Source organism: Calonectris borealis, chromosome 17 (assembly GCF_964195595.1).
Source record: "Calonectris borealis chromosome 17, bCalBor7.hap1.2, whole genome shotgun sequence".
Lineage (NCBI taxonomy): Eukaryota > Metazoa > Chordata > Aves > Procellariiformes > Procellariidae > Calonectris > Calonectris borealis.
The window spans coordinates 10,533,955-10,557,215 of record NC_134328.1 but is presented as its reverse complement, the minus strand read 5'-3'; the positions used below and the strand labels follow the sequence as shown (position 1 = coordinate 10,557,215).

Genomic DNA, 23,261 nt, shown 5'->3' with positions numbered 1-23,261 from the left:
CAGCTCCGTGGGCTACGCCTTGGCCCTTTTTTTGCCACGCCGAGGTGGCACAGGGCAGTTCAAGGGGCTTGATCCAGGGTTCGTGATTGCCACCGAGGAAGCCTTCAGCTTCACAAACCGCTTCCACTGGGTGATGTGAGACCCGGGCAGATGCTCCTAGAGGAAACCATCCACTATTTGCCACGGCAGCATCAAACGTCCCTGCACTGCACGATTGTTAAGTCCTGTGCTTGCTTCAGGGAGTCATATTTTTAGTAGTGAAACTTTTTTTGGCAGCTTATGTAGGTTTGCTAAACTGGCATGTAAAAGGATAAAATTGCTGCTTCACAGATGTTATACATTAGGTGGGAAAAAGAAAGGCACAAAGTAGAATCTAATCCTCCTTCCCAGAAGAAGACTGGAGGGAAGAAGGAAACCACTGAGGTGATGATGTGGCTGGTATCGTCTTGTGGTTATAGGTATGAAGAGCTATCCTGATGGATTTGTGTACAAACGACAGCCAGACAGTATTCCTCAAAAAAAGTCCAGAAAAGTGGCCAGGAAAATAATCCAAGTCTAGAACTAACACTTCTCTGATTAAAATTGTAGCAGGTCTTGAGGATTTATATAGCAATTGATCTATTTTGGCAAGGTTTGCAAATGTGTATGAAAAATTTCTATTTTTAATCAATGCTGTTTTATTTTCAGGCAGTTACACGGTGTGAGTGTCAGAGTAGCTTATACATTAAAATGTGATAAACGTGGTTTCTTATAACACAATGTAATAAATAGCCCAGGTTGGCCAAACTGTCTGCTCTCAGGTACATGCTGGTACATACAGCTGTGAACAGCTACGTTGTCAACGGTTAAAATTCGTGAGTCAGGTACAAGCAACACCCCGAATACTGATTTATTTTTTTATTTCCAAAAGATTACAGTGTTTCTTTTATTTTCAGTTGTTTATTACCCTTAGCCCAAACCATGATGGCTGCATTTACTTTTTCTTCTTCAGAGTTACTTTACCACATAGCTACTCTGGTGTATTTGAAGTTCTAAGCTAAAATTCTTAATATCAGCCAAGAATTTTGCACCCAAGGGGCCTTTAATTCCAAATAACACTTTACAAAATTAGTCAGTTTGGAAAAATCTTAACCTTATTCCTAAATCCAAGGGGACTTGTGGTCATCCTGCATAGAGGCTCGTCACCATTGCACATGCCAGGCATGCAGAAGGTGACTCAGGATCAATGCGTATCAAACACTGATGTCTGTGGCAACCATGGCTTCAAATCATGTTACCCTACCAAAAAAAAAAAGCACCGATTAAAAAATAAAGCTGTTCCACACCCATCTTAGTCACCATGGAAGAAAACAGAGCTGTGTTAAAAGCAGCAGATGTAACACTGCTCTAGTCAGAGCTGGGGTTTAATCCAGATTTTGGCCTAGAAAGACAGAACTAGTATGTAGGCAAACATCTACCCACATGGGAAACAGAATTGTATTAACTGTGTAACTGGTTTTGCAGCTTTTTGAAACCTTTAGTATTCATCTGCTCTACTTTTGGCTATCGATTTCCAAACAGGTCGTGGATTATTTTAATATATTTATTGTTCTTGAAGTATGTCCCAGGCTGTTTCCTCTGTATAACTTTTGGATTACTGGATCACTGCCGTGCTGTTGCGTACAATCGGAGCTTTATAGCTGCCCTACAGCTTCGTGCCAGCTGGTCAATCAGTAGTTCTGATTCCTAATCCCAAGAAGGATTTTAAGCCGCTGCTAAACAACTAGCTTCTGAAAAGCTTTTGAACTAGTGGTGAGTGCTGAAAATGCATGAAATGCTTAAGACTCCAACACAGGCTTGATTTTCTCACATGGAAAAGTGGGGGAAGCTCCAGTGCTGTGGGGCTGAGAGCTGAGATGAGGACTGTAGAGATGTCTAATAGTGCCCTTTTGCTCAGAATAGCTATACTGGCAGACTCTGTACTGGAAGGTACAATTTCCACTCAGAAAAGGTCCATTTCTACTGTAGTTTTCTCTTGAGGACTGGCTACCCTACAGTAACAGCCATAAAGTGGAGGAATTCCCGAGCCAGCTTTGCTAGCTCACGTCCTGATAGCAGCGTAATTCTGGCACCATGGAGCTCAGAGCAGAGTAATTTGCACATTTTGGGGGGCTGCCATTTGCAGCCTCCCCAGTCCTCATGCTAATGTCATTAGTCTGCTGTTCATACTAACGCTAGTTAATTTAAAGCTAACTCAGACATATGAGACTTTATACTGTAGCTCTGGCCTCGGCATGAATGTACATTTGAGGAGCACAGCAAAGGGCCTGACATGAGCCAATCCCCTTGTGCTTTCTACCTGTGTGAGGAACTCAGTCCTTAGCACCTCTTACCTGAAGCACTGGGGATAAAATGATGTCTTCACGTGGTTGCATCTGTTCAACCTCTTTCACTTGCAAATCTGGACAAACCTCAGCCAATGCCTAAATGTACCTTGTGGTGTTCCACCTCCCACAGGTGACACTGGGGCAGGAGGCTCCTGGAGGTGTGGGAAATGCCTTGAAGTGGCATCAGAGCCTGTACAAACCGTGCCATCCAGGTGATGCAGGTCACTGACTCACCCAGCAGGTCCTCTTGGAGCACTCCTCCTGCCTTGCCGCAGATGGAGCGAGCCATGAGTTCTCATAAGATAGGATCTTAACAAGCACAGGTACTTACGGTCTCTGAAACAAACTGTGCTTGTCAGTGGGAAGGAATGTGGCAGGACTTCCTCGATAAAACCCAGGCTTCTGTTTACTGATATGCTTTATTGTTTAGTCTCCATTCTGGCAATAGATGGATTATTGCCCTGGCTGCTGAAAGAGATTGACTTTCAATTTAAAATGATTGTCTACTGGGTTTTTCTTCTGCTGATGATCCCAAGGTATTCTGATAACATCCACAGTTACGTTACACAGGTCAATCACCCAGGTGTCTAAGAAAAGATAGCTTATCTTCTCAGGAGTCAAGACTGGCACTCAGAAATTAAGCTTAATTCTACTTCAGTCTATCTTGAGTCTCAGAGATGCAAGTCAGTTATTCTCCATGTGCCTCAGTTTTAACGTATTCTGCTCACAGAGCACAAGCACAGGCCGATAGCAAGTAAACGTTTAGATCCATAGCACTATAATTACCACTGTTGACACAAGGAAAACCATGGCGAGAACTAGGAGTAATTTGCTCTGGAAAAGGCGGTGTGTGTCTCGAAGACTGCCTGCTGACTCGCTCAGTACAGATGTCCCTTCTTGTTTGTGATGAATTGTTTGCAATTGCAAAGGTCACAAAAGTCATTGCTGTGGTTAAAATGGGAGAGGGTTAACCAATGCTATAAAAGCTATTGGGAAATTATAGAAAGATAAAGTATTAGTTTAAAGTATTTAGATTCAATGAGAGATGAAGAAATTCCACTGCTCTTCTATCTAAATAAGCCACACCTACATGAATGTGAAATCTTGTGCTTCCAGTTGAAAGTCACTCATGCCTCACTAATCAAAATCAAATAGCTATCTTATTATTTACAGGGTGGGATAGAGCAGACCCAATGCAGGTGCCTTGACAGAATGGCTACACCTGAGCTAGTCACCCCAGGTTCCCTTTAAAGGCACTGAGTAGGGGCGAGCGGGTCTGAGAGCCCCTCGGGGTCTAGGACATGTCAGATGATGTGAGCCCTGAAAGTTCCTGCTTTTCTCCACAGAATATAAACAGATGCAAAGCTAGGTAAGATAAATCCTTTCAAAATGGTTGTGGAGATAAGGGTGTAAAATGGCATTTTTTTTAATCGGAATGAGCAGAATTACCAACTGTAAACCGAGGCTGTAGCCTTTGTCCTCAGCCGGGAAGTTGACTGGCAGCACGGTTGGTCTGAGATAGCGTTGAGTATGGTCTCTGCAAATAAAACATCCTATTTCTGGATTAATGAAGATGCTCCCAAAGAGAATATATCTTTCTGGAATAACAAAAAAGAATCTTTCCAAATTGTCTGCAGTGTCTGTGCTGGCCTACTTCCCCACGTCGATAAACTTTTACATAATAAGTAGCATTTGGAATCAAGAATAACTATTTTATGTTGTCCCACCTTAATTTTCCTTCATTATTCATGAAAATGTAGCAAGTCTATTGCCTGTCCCCACCCTCCTCCATTTAAAGATATGCTGATCCACCCTTACTACCACAGAAAACCCTTTCAGAAGCTGGCAGCAGCAGCAATCCTAAATGACCAAAGGCAAGGATAAGAGGTCAGCAGTGCTCTAGAGAGAAACCCTTGTGATCATTACGTATATGTTTCACTGAAGGCAGGAAGGAGCTTTGTCTAGGCAAAGACCTCAAGGTTTTTATTCTGTTATTTATGTTCTGGTAAAAAAAAAAAAGAGATGGATTACTAAAGGTTGGCTTAACCAGGGCTGGGGTTTTTTTCCTGTTGGGTGTTTTGGGTTTGTTTTTTTTTTTTGGAACAAAAAGGTAACAAAGTGGTTGCTGTTATAGCATAAACTTTTTTTTCCTGAAGGCATTTAAAGACTTACTGAAATAGAAATGCAAACTAGATCTTATCACAATACATCTTCATACACTCTGGACTGAGTTTCTATCCTGTAATGTTAAGACAGACCGCACTGTGCTTCCTCCCCTCCATTTCTGCAACCTCTTACACAGATAAAGAGTCACAAGCATAAACATGCAAGAGGCTGAGCTGTGGCATGTTCCAGAAAGAGAATTTTTCCCACAGTTTGTGACAAGTAATGAATTGTCATGGAGTGGTTTAGTTTTCTATCATGCTGCTGGTACATATTGATTTTCTGTGGGTTTATAGGAAAATCAGAGACTGAAATAGGTCCTTGCAATAACACCATACATAGGATCAAGCTGATACTGTTGTGCTTCAAGTAACAAATCTACAAGCTGCAGAAAACCACAAATCCGCCTGATCTATCTTTAGAACAAAAGTCACATCCTTTCATTGTTTTCATTGAACTTATGCAATGAAAAATGACATTTAAATTTGGGTGCATTGAAATTCTGGAGTTTATTTTATGCTTTACTGCTAAGCTCTGTGGCTTATATAGTACCCAAGAGAATACCATGTTGAACCCTCTAACATGCTTTTTAATTAAACATGTACATACCATTCCTTTTGTTTCTTTTATATTACTAATTGTAACTTAACCTTAATCTAATTGATACAAATCTTGTAGTATTTACCCATTAAGCTAGCTTTGTCAAACATGTTTTTCTCATTTTTAGATCTGGATAGAAACAGGGGATTGTACCTTAAAAACATATTTCAGAGTCAAGGTTTGCTCTGAATGACCTGTCCGTGCTACAGCCTCAGGGTCTGCTCTGATTCCTGGCTGGGAAGAGTGGGCACCAAGAAGGGCCATTACTTAGATGTATATAGAGAGAAGGCGTAAACTGGAAAGCAAAAATTGTGAAAAATGGATGATGGTAAAATATAAAAATATATCCATAAAGCTGAGTGGGTTTTAATTATTCACAGGATATGCACTTAGTATGATCGTTAAATAGAAAGCAAGTCCCACTAGATCTTATGAGGCAGATTTGTCTCTGAAAAGCAAGCAAAAGCTCTTTCCTAGAAAACTACCGTGGCAGGGCTGATAGCACTGGCTTGTTTACTGGCTGATACGACCTCTGGTCCGCTGCGACCTCATTCATATTTCTCAGGCCTTAATGGGAAAATTAACTTGCAAGAGAAAATCACTTCACATAGAAAAGAACTAGCAAAAATCTGCCTTGGAGATGGGGGTATTTCAAAATGTTGGTAGAGTTTCTGAAATGTCTGGCCTTGTTTTAGCGTTCTAAAGGGTATCCTTAAATCAAACCTTGCATTTTTTGATTCATGTGTGTTTTCATATTGAAGTAATGCCTCAAACAGGAACCCAGTTAGAAGTCCTATAATCCTTTGTTATTTTAGTCAGTCAAGGGTGATGGAGGGACAACCAGTTCAGAAGAGGTAAATGGCCCAAGCCCCAGTCACCAAGTAAGTGCCTGGATTTTTTCATCTTTTGGTGATGGGTTGTTGTCACCTACTTCCATACAACTCTAGCTATTGAAATGTAAAAATCACTGAAAGAAAAGCACTACATGCTCACTGAGCTTCATATGTTTACATATTTCTTTACTTGTCTATTTATTTTACCTATTCATACTATTAAACAAGATTTTAAAGGGTCACTATCAGATTAAAAAAAAAATGCTTTTTTCCAGGTGTGTTCCTTTTCTTAAAATAATCAGTGTTTTTATGTTCAATTTTATTCTTCTCTCTCTTGCTGCTATTTTACTTTCTGCATGTACCTTGGCTTAGGTAGTAAAACTAAATACACACAGCTAGAATAATTTTTACTTTGTTGATTTACTTGTCTGCTGAGGGAAAGGATCATTTAGGTGGAAACTCTATAGAAGAGAAATTAAAGTGAGAATGAAAACTATTCACTGCAATTTAACAAAAGCTGTGAAAATATTTTTTCTTGTTCTGTTTTTGTTTCTTTCATTCTATGTTCATAAAAGCTAAACCAAAACTTTGCATGTGACCTTTACATTATGTTCTTTATGGCTTTAAAAATGCTTCAGAAAAATCACGTTTTCATTAGAAATACAAATACTGTTACTTTTTCTGAGAGTCAAACCCTCATCTGTTGCAAGTCAAGACATCCAGAATAATTACATTCAGCAATGAGAGATAAAACACAGGTTCTGTGTATAGACGTAGGGTTTCCTTTAACCTGACAGTAAAACTGAAGTTGTATTGAAAACTGACCTTTCAGAATTTCCTTTTTTATTTCCTTTTTTAATTAATGCTAAAATTATTTTCTCACTCTTCCTATTTTCATGATGTCCTATGATACTAAGGTTAATCTTTATGAATTATTTCTCTAAAAGCATCCCAAATATAGAAGGTCTTGTCTTGTGACATTTATTCCTTATTCTATATGCAGTTTTATTAAATGATCTGGGTAAGTGAGTAACAGTTACAGTCCTGGATCTAATTTTTATTATTTTATTATTTTAATTAGTAACCAGGTTTTTTTTTTTTAATCAACTTACTAGTCTTTAATCAACTTACTAGTCTTCATTCTTCTCTCGCTTGCACGGGTGTAAATTAGCACAGTTTTATTACACAGAAGAGCTCAAGGAAGACTATCTGCTGTTCACTTTTTCCTTTTTTAGAATTTCTGTGAAATGATCTCCTTAAATTATGCTATCGCATCTCTGGAATGCTGTGATTCTTCTTTGCTTTTCATCACTGCCATTTTGTATGCTACAGAAATGCATTAAGACACTGATCCAAAACCTGCAGAAATTTAGGTGTCTGCCTTTTGCGCTTAAAAAGCAGCTTGGATTAAGGTCTCCTGTAACATGATGGGGAAAAATACTATCCTGTTAATCTTTTTTTTTTTTCCAGTGGCACTGTTGAGAGAGTAAAAGCAATCTGTCAGGTGCAGATCACCCTTTAGAATAAGAAACATTAACATGTTTCATTATTCATAGGCTTCACTTTGTATTTCCTGAGCTGCTCCCATCAATATAAAATATGCCAATTTCCTGCCTTTCAAGGGTAATATGAAACACCTCAAAGAGATTATCTGATTGGATTTTTTTTTTCTTATTTCACCTGGAAAATGTATTATGAATATTTTTTTAAGTGTTTTGTTTGACTAACATCAAAGGCCCAAACCTGCTCACAGAAATAGTCCTGTTGCATCCAGTTTGGATTTGGCTGCAATACTGTAACTGTGAGGCACTACACAGTCAAACACGTGTGGTGAGGAAGACTCGACTCTAATTTTACACCCACAGAATAAACCCACAGATTTCACAGAGTGTTAATAAAGGTTAGAAGTTTTTCTGGCACCTTTGAACTCAGACATATGCATTCTCATAGCTGTATTTTGGGTGCTGTGGTTATTTTTGAATTGAATGTGCACATTTGCAACTGTACCAAAGAGAAACTTTTCAAAAGCGAGCTAAGGCAAATAAGAGTAAGAAGGATCTTATCAAACTAACCGATGGGTTCAGCAACCGAGAGCTTCCCGTCTGGTAGTTAAAATGAGTCAGAAGAAAGACAGAATTAAACTTAGGTTTATGAAGTTCTGTTTGTCCTTGTGCTGGGAGAGCTCCTGCATCACTTGGGCACCCAGAAGTGCGTCCAGGCAGGTCTCTCTCCTCAAGTGAGATGAACAAGATGCAGGTAGCGTGTGGTGTCTGTGCAGCCCCAGACAACAGTTCCCCTGTACTCCGAGGTTATTCAGTTTGCTTCAATAAGCTATTGACACTCAGATGGTGCCTGCCTGTGGTGTACGGGGCTGCTGGCCACCTGCATCTCTAGATTTCATGTGCTGTCTTCATCCATCTCCTGCAGAACTAGAGCAAAGACTAGCTTCATTACTGTGTTTAAGTCTAAAAGCAGACAAATCCAGATGTAAGCAACTATATACCCAACGTGTGTCTGTCCTTTGGAAAAGGAAATAGTTAAATTAAAGCACATATTTTGTTGAGGACTTAAGCTAACTGGTCAAGACTGAATGTATTAAATGGTTGCAGGTTCTATAATTTAAATGTGGGGTTTTTTTAAGTGGGGAAGAAAGGTGAATCAAGTGAAAAAGGCCAGTGGTGGTATTGCTACCTCTTCTCATTCTTGTTTCCCCAAAATTAGAGTGGCTTGAGGTTTTTTTTTTAATAGGTATGAGAGACGTATTTGCATTCTGTTTCTCCAGAGTTTCTGCTTTCAGGTTTTTCTCTGAAATCATGATGTCTAAAAATGTATTTGTTTTTAATGAAAGCTAAGCTTGTCATGTAAGTGTATAACCCCAGGCCTTTAGAAGAACACCAGATATTTCAAGACTAATGGTAAAATCCCCAAAGTTGGAAAAACTACATAGCATTAAGCTCTGGGCTGTGCCCTGAGGGCAGATGTAAGATTTCCAGCTTTTGAACATGGCAAATGTGTGTGCTATTTTAATTATTATGTTAATAAATAAGGCAACATTTTTTTTTCATAAGAAAAAAGAAAATCCCATTTGCAAACAGATGTCCTAGCAAAAACATATTTGCTACTCTACAAAGAGTGACAGTTTCATTGTCTTATCCTTTGTTTGCCAGATCTGATTTTTCTCCTGCGAATTTCAAATATATCCCGTACTTCTCTGAGTTTCAGAATCTTTTGCTTTACTATAAATAGGTGCTCTGTCATTGCGTTTGTCTTTGGAGTATTTGCTATCTCTTCTTTTGCACTTGTAGGTGAAATTTTCTATGATACTGTGGCCTTCCATAGCCAAACCCTATGCTGTTAATTTTTTCATGGAGTATTGCAGTTTTATAGCGGAGTTGTTTTTATCCTTTGTTTTATGATATCTTTTACTTCTTTTCTCTCCCAAACCTTTCCCTTGCACTTTTTGGGCGCTTTCACAGCCTGGGATGCAAGAGCTGGGGGAGTCTCAGTTGGCAGTGCGTGCTTGTGCCTCTCTGCATCTTTCCATGCATGTTCTCTGCCTCCTAAAACAGCTTCAGCATAGACGTATATGTAAATAAAGCAAGTCTATGCAGGGATGGTTTGATCTTGCAGTCTTTGCTCGTGTAAGTACTTCTACCGGCTCCCTGGGAGTCTTTCCCTAAGTCAAGGCTGCAGGAGTTCATCCCAACTCTGTAAATGAAAACCTGTTGGACAGCAGGATTTTTCCCTGCCAGGTGGCCTTTCATTTTTTAATATATTTATGGATCTCCTTCTAAAATGTTTACATTGCACACTAAAAATAACCATTGTTTGAAACTGCTTTAGACACTAAACTCCACAGAGAGGCCAGTTGCCCCAGCTGAAAGTGAACCTGTGGGCCAAAAGAGCAAAGAGAGTTCAAAAGACAAGAAGTCTACAGTGGAGCTGAGCAAGCAGAAAGGCAGCAAACAGGAAACCAGGGAGCAGCCAGACTCCAGGGAGCAGCCAGCAGCCGAGACCGACTCCATCCAGAACGGAGGAGACGCTTCAAAGGAACCCTCCTTCAAGAAGACAGAGAAGAGGCAGTCACTTGGAGGGTTTTTTAAGGGCCTTGTACGTTAACTTGATCTTATCTTTTCAGTCATTTTCCAGCTGATTTAAGCACCCGGCCTGCAAGCTGTTAACCATGTGAGATTTGTGCTGCTTTTGGGATTGTTGCTCTTGCAACTTCACAAGCAGCTTGCAGGACTAAGGCCAAACAGGAGCAAGTTTTTGGGCAAAGGCAAGAAAACCTGGGCCTCAGGGTACTGATTCACAGGCAGGTACAGTTTACTATGGGAGAGCTATAATTGTTCCCACACCCCTGTTTTAGAGGTTCATGCCTTGGCTACGGGGATGACTCAACTGTTCCTGTAGCAGGTACTGAACCACCTACAAATTACAGTTTGTTTATTAAGGAAAAGTGGAGGTGGTGCCGGTTTCCCCGAGTAACCTGCCCGCTATGATGGTCGTTCAGCTGCTCTTCAGAGCAGCTGGGACATCCCTGCAAGGGAAAAATCAAGGTAGACCACTGGGTGGGTGGGAATCAGCATAGCGGTCGTAAGTGCCTCATGTTAACAATCAGTTACAGACTAGTTAAAGCACACACAAAAATCCATGTGGTATTTTTTCTTCCTGCATTTTTTGTTAAATCTTACCCTAAATTTGCTACGCCCCCTTCACTGAAATGTGAAACGTAGAAATGAAAGAATTCAGCATACTAAAACTCTGTGCTTCTGTAAGGCTTGGTGTTACTGATGCAACTAGTGGTTCTTCAGAGCATTAAATAGATGGAAACTTTTTTTTTTCCCCTTGTCCATATTCAGGGGCCAATGTAGAAACAAAAGCACAGGTTAGACCTGGGACTGCCTCTTAAGCCTTGGCAAAAGAAGAGATTTCCATTGCTTTTTATAACTAAATTGGAAGGATGCAGTTTGCTCCTCTTTCCTCACATTGCCGCAACAGCAATGAATCCACAGAGCTATGGGGTCATTTTTAACATGTTTTTGGAAACCTTGTGCGTAAACTGAGCTTCACCACAAATTTCAAGTGATGCAAAGAACCTAAACAGATTTGACTGCTACCTGCAATGATTCCTAGTCAATCTGGCTCCCCTAAGAGACATACAGCTTTTTTTTGCTCCTCCCTACCTTACTTCTAAGGCTGCCAGGAAAGAAAAAGAGCTAAGCAATCTCCAGGTTTGAAAGAAGAAAAGTCAAGCAATATAGATTGAAATAATAACGCAGATTTGAAAATTAGCCCTGTTAGGACACCGGGTTATAAAATTAGGCTGCCATGCAGACCAGTATGACTCATTAAGAGGCAGATGTTTTTCCACATCATAAGGAGTGTTTAATTTGCACGCATTTCACAGAATTACTATGTATCCTACAGAGGGCCATTTGCATTACATATTAGAAGGGGAATTAAGAAAAAAAGAAAAATAACTTTTCGCAGTATTGATTAGCAACAGTTCAGCCACTTCTGCTTTCTGTTTCACTCCATTGTTCTGGGGTAAAATCCTGGTCAATCATGAATCAGTGGGATTTTCCTGTAGTTTCAATGGAGCAAGGAAGTCCTGGAGCTCGCCTGGAGTAAATACCAACTTGCATTGGCTTCCACTCGTCTTGGCTCCCAGTGAAGTCAAGAGGAGAAATCTTTTTGCTTAGCACAATGTGATAAAAGCCAGGGCATTGGTTTTTGTGTGTCTGTGAATTATACTAGCTGATTGAAGTTACCAAATACATGCATGCCCGTGTGCACTTTTCTTTCCTCACCCCCCTTTGCCTCCAAATCCTATATAAAATTTCCATTGTGCCCAACATCGGTGCATGTGGGTAACATCTGATCCACGCTCACCAGCATGGTGCGTAGGTGTCGCACCCTGCTCTGGGTGTTGGCAACCTCTCCCCAGCAGTGAAATCAGGAGTTCTGTTACTTAAACCACTTAGATGATGGTAACAGATCTCTTACGTCAACTGGAGGGGAGGAAGACACCCACATTTTTCTGGCATAGGTTATCTAGAAATGGGGCAAATGTTAACTACCTCTATTATTTCTAGAGATAATTGAGATTTGTTTTTCTGGTCTGGAGGCTTGTTGAAATTAAGCACTGACAGCCCTCCTTTGTCAACAGTCTTACTGTAGCCACTGTATGAGAAAGGGTTTGTCTGTTGACAATTGCACTTTATTTTGAATGGTGTCATTCATCCAAGCTATATCCAAAAATCTTTCATAGAGTTTAACAATAGATACAAATTTAGAATTATTCCAGAAAGGGAGATATAAGGAAGTGCAAGCTATTGAGGAAACATGCTTTCAAATGCAAGTTCATGACAGACACAGAGAGAGGCAGGAAAGGTGTCTCTGATTCAAAAGGCAAAAAAAAAGCTTTTTGATCAGGAGATTGTGAAGAGGTAAAAAGACCATTTGGGGAAAAAAATGCAGAATAAAGGTAGAGGAAGTAGAGATGTTCTGTGAGATATTTTTGCTTGCTGAACTAGTATGCCAGACAGTTTGGCTGTATAGTTTCTTATCCTCTATTGCAATTATAGAGGCCAATAGTATTCCTACAGCTTCCCTCTCCCATTAACAAAAGATGGCACTTAAAGAAAGTGAAGTTTCTGATAACAGTATAGCTGATTTGGTCAGTTTATTGTGCTTTTGAACTGGGCAGGGATGGGGGGAAACAAACCCACAGCAATGAGGTCTGTGTATGGAAAACATCTCACAGAGAATGACTACCTCTTTTTGAATATCCCCGAGAAGATTACCCACACCTAAGAAAATAGTTCTGCAATGCTTCTAAAAAATAATCTACACATCTCCTAGGTGATCTTACGAAGTCCCAGGAAGGTGTAATCATTAATCTAAAAGTATTAGATCACACACAAACCAATGCCAGAATTTCCCTTTCAAGATACCAGCTCAAATATCTGGTCACAACTCAGCAGAAATATTAAGCTTTATGCTGATAAAATGGAAGCAAGAGATATTTAAGAGGGGATCCCGCAGGCCTTACTTGCTCATGTAATCTGTGCCCACCAAGCTCCTCCTAAATTCTGGCAAGCTATTTCAATAGCAGCTATTTTAACACCACTCTCTCCTGAATCCATCGATTCCTCTGGGGAAGGGCACAGAGTGAGAGGATGTCACAGTGCCGGAATGCAGCTGATGAGAACACTTCAGTTCAAGCATCTGCTCCCAGTTGGGCTAACAAATACTGAAACTTTTGATAGAAATGGAGCCACTTATGCAAGCAAACAGTGTTACGGCCCGGCTGCGTGGTTTTAGCACAGACGATAAGGTCCAGTGGCTGTTCCTATGGTAAAAGAGATTAATTTACAATGTAAAATGCAAAGGTATTCAGTGAGTCTTAGAAAGATTAGATTAGAGAGGGGAAAAAAAAAAAAACCCAAAAGATTAATGACACTGTTTCTGAGCTGGAATAACTCATACTGAAGTTGTCAGAAGCTGGGAGCGCTTAGCATGCGGAACCTATTCTGACCTATTCTGATCAGAGTATCTGGTACATTGACACAAACTTCTCCTGAGCACAAGCTGGAAAAAAAATATACTTTAATACCATGACATTCCTGTGTGTGCACTTTAAAGTGCTCTGCCCAAAATAATATGTTCCAGCTTAGCTGTCACAAATGCAGGCAACTTCCACTGCACTGAAAGGGGGTATTTAAAGTAACTGAGAGCAAGACGTGAGCCGGTGGTACCCGTGCTTCTGAATCTGAGGGCAGAGCTGGAATTTGTCCGTTAACAGGGCAGGAACAAAGTTCTTTATTTCAGACTGGGCTTGGAAATTCCAGTTTAACAAGAATCATCAGCCAGTCTCCCTCAAAGCTTCCTGCTTTAATCAGCAACCACCTTGAAAATGGGTGCAGCAGGGAGACTGTAGTGCAAGAAAGTAACATATGACACTTCTGCAAATGTGCTAAAGGAGTCAAAATGGGGATTATCTCAAATGAGCTCCCCCTCCTCTACTCCTCCCTCCACCCATTTATAGGAAGAATGGCAAATAGTATCATCTTGTTTCCTAGATCAGTCTGGAAATGGCTTAATATCTTCATGCATCAGAGGGGAACAGCTACAGTTGACAGACCCCATTACTCTTGTAATGTGGGAAATCTTTTAACTGATGCGTAGGTTTTTAGGGTTGCTGGATAAATTTGGAATGACTAGCTCATTTGGTATTGTTTGATGGATATTAAAACCTATTACATTTTTTATGTGTCTTCCATTTGCTGCTACATGTAAGTGGCCAAAAAAATTTATTCTGTTCTAGAGGGTCTTCCAAACTCAACCTCGGTGTAAGCAGAAGCAAACCCATTGCAGCCAGCTGAGCTGCACAAGGTTACCATTAGTTTAAGATAGGGGATTCTTTTAGTCCATTGTGATTTTTGGCTGCTCTTTTTTATTTTCAAAGGTGAAAAGTTAAAAGAATATCAGTGAGGTGGAGTCTAATCAGTATAAAAAACCCACTCTTCTTACTTCCCTGAAAGGGATGAGGAAGTTGAGATCTTTGACTCTCCCGGTCTGACACAGAACAGTCCTATGGTGACCTGAAGTGATGAGTCAGGTTTCCAGTGTGCAATGTACTGTGTGAAAGGATAATTCGCAATGATTTTGCACAGTTCCTATTGTAGGGAAGGCACATAGCAGTCACCTTTCGCTTTGTCATGCTGTTTTTCTGTTTAGCATGTAATGGTTTAGGCATCTGGCTACAAACAGGGTTGGCATCCTACACAATGTTAACAGTGACCTCTGAAACAGTGTTTGTGGATCCATTTTGCTGTCATGTTCTGAAGTTTTGATGGCTTCAAGGCCAGTAAAATTAGGTCAATGCATCTTAAACTAAAGCCAAGTTTTTATCAATTACTGATCAAAAAGGTAGTTGGTATAGCTAGATCTATGCATTTCCTTCATCTAAGCTGGATTAGTGTCTTGAACTGGTTCCAAAACCAGAATTATATTTGTAGTGTAAAAAAGCTTTATCACCCTAACATTGTCAAATACCTGTCATGCATGCAAGTATTTAATGTTCCTTTAACTTAGGGCAGACCAAGGCTGGCTATAATACACTATTAATCATGCTTGAAGGACTCTAGAATGGTTTCAGTGAACCGTTTAGGCCCGGGAAATTTTAGAGAAAGTTATGCCAAAACTCCAATACTACAAGTACACAGCAACGTGTCTCTGATACGTTAGTCCAGTTTCTAAAGACAATTGCTTTCCATGCTGAGTGGGAAAATTACATTAAAATAACCAACACATTCAGGCAAAGTCACAGGCAGTAGCTTTCGGGGGTTGTCATGATGCAGATGGCGCTCATATACTTATTAAATAAAAGGCAAATTAAGAAAAGCAGAGAGGTGAAATGAGTGGAAAATATCTGCTAGCAAAACTCTAACACATAATCCCAATCTTAACTGTTCTGAAAAATTTTTATAAATTTCTATATCTTATTCCACAGGGCTCCAAAAGGATGTCTGATGCGGAGGTGCAAACAGATCCAGTGTCTATCCTACCTGCTGGGAAATCCAAGTAATGAATACATGGGGCTGCTGAAGGATCAGCAGCTCTCTGTAAGCTCCCTTGCAGTAGAGATGACTCATTATTTTCCTTTACATGGCTGTCATCAAATGCCTGAGGCTAAAGCAAACATTGGTGTATCATTTAAAGTATATCATTTACAGGGTTTGTTCATTAGATGTTAGAAAGCAACTCTAAAGATCATCAAGCAATGTGTAGTATATTTAAAGAAAGGTCATGTGGATGATTTTAAGTCTATAGAGGGTAGAGTACGTAAGGTAAGAAAGTGGCAGTGAATTAAATAAATGGCAGAAAAAAATGCACGTGACAAAGGAATGCAGTTTGTGCAGCAAGGCATGAGCAACAAATCCTCAGCTTTAGAGAGCTTTAAAGCAGCCAGGAAAAAAAAAATCTCCTTTGATAAATGTTATACTTAAATGTAAAAACAACCAAGTCACCTTTTGTGGTTTTCAATAGAGCTGAAATTAGCAAAAAGTCTGCAGTATAATAGAATCAGTGGTTTTAAAGTTATACTTCATATTGGTTATTAATGTAAATTAAAACGCTAAAATGCAAAGGCTTTACATGATTGAGACAACTTCTCTCTTGTCTTGGTGAAGTGGGATAACAAATTAAAAACTATTTAAGGTTCTAATAGGAACACAAGGGGGCACCCGCGTCCCCACTGTAGTCCTAACTCCAAGGCTGTACCTACAATCCTTATTAATGTTTTTCAGATGATAGGAAACTTAGTTGTTTCATCAGATATTTGTTTATATCCATACTTGTAATTAATCCTAATAAAAAACAAAATCCAGGCATCTCCCTGCTTCACAAGACTCCTGTAATAACTGTAGTTAATAAATTTTACAGAAAATTAAGATTTCTGTGGTTTATTCAACCCTGAGCTAACCTGGACAGGGAACCGCGGGCCTGACATTTTAATCCACGCTAGCATCTGAATGATACAGTACTGTATATTTTGACCTCCTTATGATTAAATATATGAATACTTATCCTTTCAAAGAATCATTTGCTGCTTTAATCTTAAAACAAAGTTTGTTATTTACATCCCTGTTTTCTGGTGATTGATGTGACATTAAGGCATAAATCAACACAAAAAAACCCTGCCAGTGAAGTTGATAGCTGTCATTCTTTATTTGAGTAAAGATTACATCTGGAAATCAAGTGAGAATTCTGTAAAATCTGCAGAATTACATTTGTAACTAGTCATAGAAGACAGAGGTAAAAGAGCCTTGTTTCTCCATACGAGCCATTGTAGGTAGGTGGTATCTTTGCACTGGCCTCTGCAAACCTGTAGACTTGCGGCGGGTGACCAAAACTTGCCGGTGGTTGTATGCACAGAGAGCACAGACAAAGGGTCCTTTAGCTATAATAGTACTTTCTGTTCTCCTCCCTAGCACAATGGGCCTTTGATGCCATATAAAGTGATATCAATCAAGAGTGACTGCTAACAGATTTCAAACCTGATTCACAATGACCTACTTCTACATCTGTGTAGGACAGGTGACTTCTGTGCATCCCTATTTATGGTAGAATGAGAGAAGAATTGGGCTTGTTATATCCAGCTTTGCTCCACAAAAAAGTCTTAGGCTTTGTCTACACTACAAGAGTCTACAGCTTTAATTAAGTCAATGCATATAAAGCTACATACAGTGAGACAACCACCATGGTTACATGCTGGTATGAAAGTGCCAGATGTCAGCATAGTGAGTGTTACCAGAAAAGAGGAATAAGCTATCATGCTATTTGGTGACTTCATACTGCTGTAATTGCTTCTGTATTAGAATAGTATTTAAGCAATTCTCAAATAAAAATATGCTCTGGCTAATTAATTATATTATAGACTATATCTATATATTATTATATTACAGACAGTGTAGATATTAATATTATATTATGGATAGATCAGGCCTTCCGTGGAAGAGAACAACTCTTCCTTATCCATGCTTTAGGAGCAGGTCTGTGTTGATTGAATTCCGTGTTCCCAAGGCAATTAGGACTGCTGACCATGTGATTTGACCGTATCACTTGGCAATGGGGCTAATTTCAGGAATCAGGAAATCCTCTTGGCAGAAAAGCAAGAAAAACAGTAAGTTTGGCTGTGGATGCCCCTTGTGCCACGGAGCTATTATTGCAGATGAAATAACGGTGAAGTGTTGGCACTGCCTCCCACATAGAAACTCCCCGTTTTGTTTGATTCCTTTCTGATAACAGGAACAACCCAAGCTTTGAAGAAGCGAGTCAGCCTTCTCATAAAGCAGCCACACATGGAGCCCCAAGAGGAAGAAGGGTCTTAGGAGATGCATCCACAGTTAAGTTGAGCTTCCGCATTCCACATGCCGTATAAGAAACATAAAAGTACAGCTTTTATGTTCAGGCCCAGTAAAGCTTAACAAGTCATTTGGAAATCAAAGCTTTGCAAGAGGCTGCAATCCAAGACAAAGGAAAAGAGCAGCCAAAGCAATACATTGCATTTAGACTCTGTTGTCAACAAATAAGCTCTGGTTTTATGCGTAGGATCTTTTAAGGGGAACTGAAGCAGATCAGACTGCTTCAAGGATCTTAAGGTGTGTTTCACATAGGTATTTCTGAAGAATTTTAAGCAGCTAATGCAATCTCATAAATATAAGAATCCCAGGGAATGGATTAAAATTGCTACTTTTTCTGTAAAAAACGCTTCCCTCCAACGGACAGGTGTTTATTCCCCCCGCTCCGCCAAAGAGCGGGTTCCTGGGTGAGGGCAGGGCTCTGCCGCACGTGCCCGCTGTCTGCAGGGCGAGCCCTCCCGCGCGAGCCGGCGAAGCACGGAGCAGCTTCGCAGCAGGGTGGGTGCCGCAGGTTTTCGTAACCTGAAAGCAAATTATCTCCCATGAAAGTATATCTGAGCTCAATTGTTCTTCCCTGGAAGCTATCCAGATGTTGAACTCCGCTGCATTTCAAGAAGGTTTTTATAGATAACTCCTGGCAAAACTGCCCTGCGCTGACTCTTACAACGCACAGCCCGAGTAGAACAATGTGATTTCCGGTATTCAACAGTCCGCCCATTAATTCTGCGCGTAACCAGCAGCTAATTATAAGCACACACAAAACAGGTAATTGCACTTTAGCAGCTATTATTTATTTGGTGTAAGCATTGTCTACAGACTCTTGCCTAAAAAAAAAAACAAAAGCCTGGTGTTTTTTTGGCCTGCCCTGCCCAGTGGTTGTCTTGTGTGTGTCTCGGAGCGGGTGTCTCTGAGGGGGCCCCAGTGGAGGCCACGGCCAGGGCGGCTGCAGCGAGGCCTGGCCAGGCCCGCCTCCATGGCCAGCCCCGCCTGCATGGCCAGGCCCGCCTGCATGGCCAGGCCCGTCTCCATGACCAGGCCCGTCTCCATGGCCAGGCCCGCCTGCATGGCCAGGCCCGTCTCCATGACCAGGCCCGCCTCCATGGCCAGGCCCACCTCCATGGCCAGGCCCACCTCCATGGCCAGGCCCATCTCCATGGCCAGGCCCATGTCCATGGCCAGGCCCGGCTCCATGGCCAGACCGGGCTCCATGACCAGGCCCGGCTCCATGACCAGACCAGCCTCCATGGCCAGGCCTGGCTCCATGGCCAGGCCAGCCTCCATGGCCAGGCCCGGCTCCATGACCAGGCCAGCCTCCATGGCCAGGCCCGGCTCCACGTCCAGCCGACCACCTGGTCCGAAGTCGCCTGTCCCTGTCCCCAGGGTGGGAGGGGGACTGGCAGAGTTGTCACACTTCCCTCCACATTTTAGGGGATGGAGGGAAACTGAGGCAGTGCTGAGGGCCGGGCCTGGCCCGTGTCTGTGCTCGGGGACAGTAGGTTTGTGATGGCTGCCATGACCCCGCCTGGCTTTTCTCTGGTGGGAGTGCTGGGACGGGGCCTGGAGGTGACTGCAAAATGGCCATGAAGTGTGAGGAATCGCTTGGTGGGTTGCAGAAAGAAAGAGACCTGCATGTGACCTGTGGGGGGCTGAAGTGTTGCTTTAAAGGCTGGTGCCAGAGCAGTGCTGGCTGTTTGTCTGGGCAGCACCACACCTCGGTGCCCCACGACCCGCTCCACATGTTTTCAGGTCGCCTCGGCCTGCTCCGCCTGCTGCTCCTGCCCCGGCCAAAATGGGGGGACTGCCGAGGAGTTTCTGCGGGTCCCAGCTCCTGCAGAATATATGCCTGAAAATACCATAATTACACTCTTGTTCTTGTATTCTTCGGAGGTTCCTGTTGGGCCACCTGTCTGCTGAAAGCATTTGTTCTGTTGAGTTGTGTGCATCCATCAATCGTGCTGTATTTGCATTCCCAGGGAGGTTTGCAAAGCGATAAACACCTCTGAGAGTATCTAGAAAGTGCAGACTTTCTCCCTGTTGACCATGCCAGACCCGTATCTACGCTCAGCCTGGTGTTAAGCTGGAGCAGCTTTCCAGTTGGGAATCTGATTAGGATCTTGCCCCTCATAAGAAAGAGGTCCTTCGCTTTAGGAGACGAGGGATCGGTCTGCTCACACTGAGACCAGGACCTGACATCTAAGGGAGTAACAAAGCTGCTTCCAGGGTTTGTGTGTTTCACATTGCTAGCTCTGCACCCAGGGCTTAGAACATGTTTTAAGACTACCTTAATACCTTTTTATATGTAAATCTTTACAGGTGGCTTTTAGGCAACTTATGCAACAAAATCCATGGTTTTGTACATAGAAAAGATAGCATGATAGAAGATAAACAGAAAGGGTTAGTGCACAGAGGAGTTGTGATTGTGGGAGCTAACCCCATTTGTGAGGTTAGAGATGGAATAGCTCTAACTTCAGTATACTCATTTGAGAATATCAGTGAAGAATCTGGATTTGCTATAGTCTCCACCTCTTCTGGATAACACACCCAGGTCTTTACTGGCAACTTCAGCAGTTTAGCAGTTCTGAGAACACAAAAACAGGAAATTCTGCAGCAGCCTTGACGGAGGCTGAAGATGCATATAAATTCCTTAAAGATTGTATTATTTTCTGAAAACAAATTATCAAAAGCCTTGAAGAATAAACCCCTTATCAACACTCTTTGCTTTTACTTAATCATTTCCTATTAAATTTGTCACCTACTAAACTGCATAGGAAAACAGCCTCCTGCACAGGAAGCATTAGCGATTTGACTTTAAACCGGAAAGGTACAAAGTCCAAATTCCTTCTTTATCACATCCCGCTGTAAGCAGGTGATGCAGCATTCGACACTACCCCTTTACCTACCTTTACACACAGTAGGAGTAAGGTCCTTCATGATTATCGCAATGCATGGGGAATGATAAAGACAGACCCTGCACACAACCTTCAGGACATTTAAAACAGGATTAGAATTTTGCAAACTCATCTTTGTTGCAGTACTTCACAAATTTTAAGGGTGTTTTTGATTACTTCATTAGAGTTGTTTGGAAAACATAAGGGAAGTGAAGAGTAAGATGCAGAGTTTTCACTTTTTTTTTCTGTCAGCAGTTTCTAGTCAATTGGAGAAATAGATTCTTAGTTGGTATAAACTGAAATTGTATTACTTGAGTAAATGAGATTGAAGTAACCCAGTATGTTGAGGCACTGTCATCACAGGAAGATTTCTCTTTGCAGCTTTTGAGCACTGGCAGTGGCTGTCGTAAGTGGAGGAAAAGAATTGCTTGTGAAAAATTTGCTTGTAAAATTGAGCTTGCTTCTGAAGCAATCTTTTTCCTTTTTTTCCTTTTTTTTTTAACCACTGATTCACAGTATTGGAAAAGCATATAATTATCAAATGCCCTGTTCCTACACAAATAGATTATATAACCCCAGATAAGAAAAAGACTGATAGAAATAAGAACATATGTCTGTCTGGTAGAACCGAAAATCTTCCTATCACTCATTCACTTTAGAAGGCTCAAATCAAAACACTGCTGTCACGATTCCTCTGCAGGCAGGTTGCGCTGCATTCAGGGAGCATCTCCCTTCAAGGGCACAAACAGAGGGTTTGGAAGAAAGTGTGGGATTTTGCCAGCAGCTGGCTTCAGCCTCCACCGGTGTGGGCTGGGAGGGAGCGTGGGTAGGGCTGTAATCACTGCTACAATGCGAGGCTTGTAGGAACAGCGAGAGTTTAGTTTGCAGATGTCCTGCTGCCTGCTTGTGGTCCTGTATCTGTTCCTTCTCAAAGCCTTCTCACTCAGCCTCTGTACAGGAGACCATAAATTCCTACCTCTACATAGCTTACGCTATTTCTCGTAAATATATGAACATAAGTGCTTGTTGCCACCACTCTGGAGGTGATACCATGTTCTGTGTGAATGAATGCACATCATGCTTTGTTGCTGAGGAGATCAGGTTCATATAAACATCTAGATAAACAGATACCTAGTAAGTTCCTAAAGCCTGGTGATTCTCATTGGAAGTACTACAGGAGACTTGCAGAAGTAAACCTGTGCTAGTTCTTCAGCTAAAGTATTTCACAGCCTTGGATATTTATCTCTGTAAACTAAAATCCCTGGGTGTGACCTGAGGTTACTGAAAGGTGTCCTCTTGCTCAGCTGCCAGAAGAATAGGAGAACAAGCAGGTGGAGACAGTAACCTCTTAAATGTCTGCAGCACAGATTAGCAGGCATCCTTCATCAAATTCAGTAATCAAAGCTAGATAACTCTATAAGCACCTATTTATTGATACAAAATGGCTGTATCTATATTCAAATCCCTAATCATGGAGCAAGAACCTCTTAGATGTTACAGAAACAATTTGCTGTAGCCACAGAACCCACTAATGGTGCACACTAGAAGCATTTTGGTGATGGCAGCTAAGTGCTTGCAACTGTGCTAGCAGAGCACCCCTGCCAGAGATACGAGCTACACAAATTTAAATCCAGTGTGACTAAATCCACGCTAAGGCTTTTATCAATGTTGTGGCTATACTTGAAAATAATTTTTGGCTCTCATCTCCCGCCCTTTCGCCTTTTGTGTAGTAAAACTCCCAAGTAGAAACTAGGTTTTTGTCTCCATCAATCTGCTGTTGTGGTGGGGTCTGCAGGTCCCATAGAGATGTAGCAAGGGTTAATTACTGCAGTGGGGTGAATCAGCCCAGTTGGTTTTCATGTGTGAGTTGCTGAGAAAGTTTAAGCTCCTTTGAAAAGGATTGGGAAGGAAGATAGAGCTAGCACATTAGCTGCTAGAAGAAAGGTCAGGTTCGGACAGGACCAGGTAGGAGCTGTGCGTTACGGAACCATCCCTCAGGCGGACAGGCCAGTGGGGGATTGTTTTGTTGTCTTTTCAGTCTGGAGTATGGGCTCAGCCTTTTATGTGGAGTCCATTTATGGCCTCCCAAGGAGACATCAGCCCTTGATAAACTTTTCTGGGTTTAGCCTTCTCTGGAGTTTGTGCTGTGATTTGTCTGGAAGTGCTGTGGCAATGCTCGAGCCCTCATTAAAAACCGACCTTTTGGAAGTGTTGCACACCTGTAACCCAGTGAAGTGATATGCTCTCCCTTCTTCTTGTTAGAAGCCTAAATGTGGACTTAGCCACCTAACTTCAACCCTGAAAACATAAACAACTTTGGCTTCCATCAATATTTATTTAAAGGTGAATGGCAATGCTAAAATGTAAATTTACTGAAGCCTAAAAGTACATAGGAACATTCATCACAGAAATAACAAGCTTACTTTTTAAAGTTGCCTTTCCCTGTAAAATGTGCTGGTGTTTTGTAAATGGGGAATATGT

At 41.4% G+C, this 23,261-nt stretch overlaps 1 protein-coding gene across 4 annotated transcripts in view; it reads left to right on the top strand.

Annotated features, from left to right (window-relative positions):
• The window catches only part of BCAS1 (brain enriched myelin associated protein 1), a 51,491-nt gene extending 34,091 nt beyond the window's left edge, over positions 1-17,400 (top strand). For 2 of the 4 annotated variants that reach the window (XM_075166550.1, XM_075166548.1), the window contains 3 exons: positions 5,945-6,010; positions 9,806-10,072; positions 15,483-17,394. In XM_075166550.1, coding sequence (XP_075022651.1) covers positions 5,945-6,010; positions 9,806-10,072; positions 15,483-15,557 — 408 coding nt within the window. In that variant the 3' untranslated portion in view covers positions 15,558-17,394. Of the gene's footprint in view, positions 1-5,944; positions 6,011-9,805; positions 10,073-15,482 lie in introns of all 4 variants that reach the window. The other 2 variants (XM_075166549.1, XM_075166547.1) reach the window with 1 other exon arrangement.
• The last annotated feature ends 5,861 nt before the right edge of the window (positions 17,401-23,261 follow it).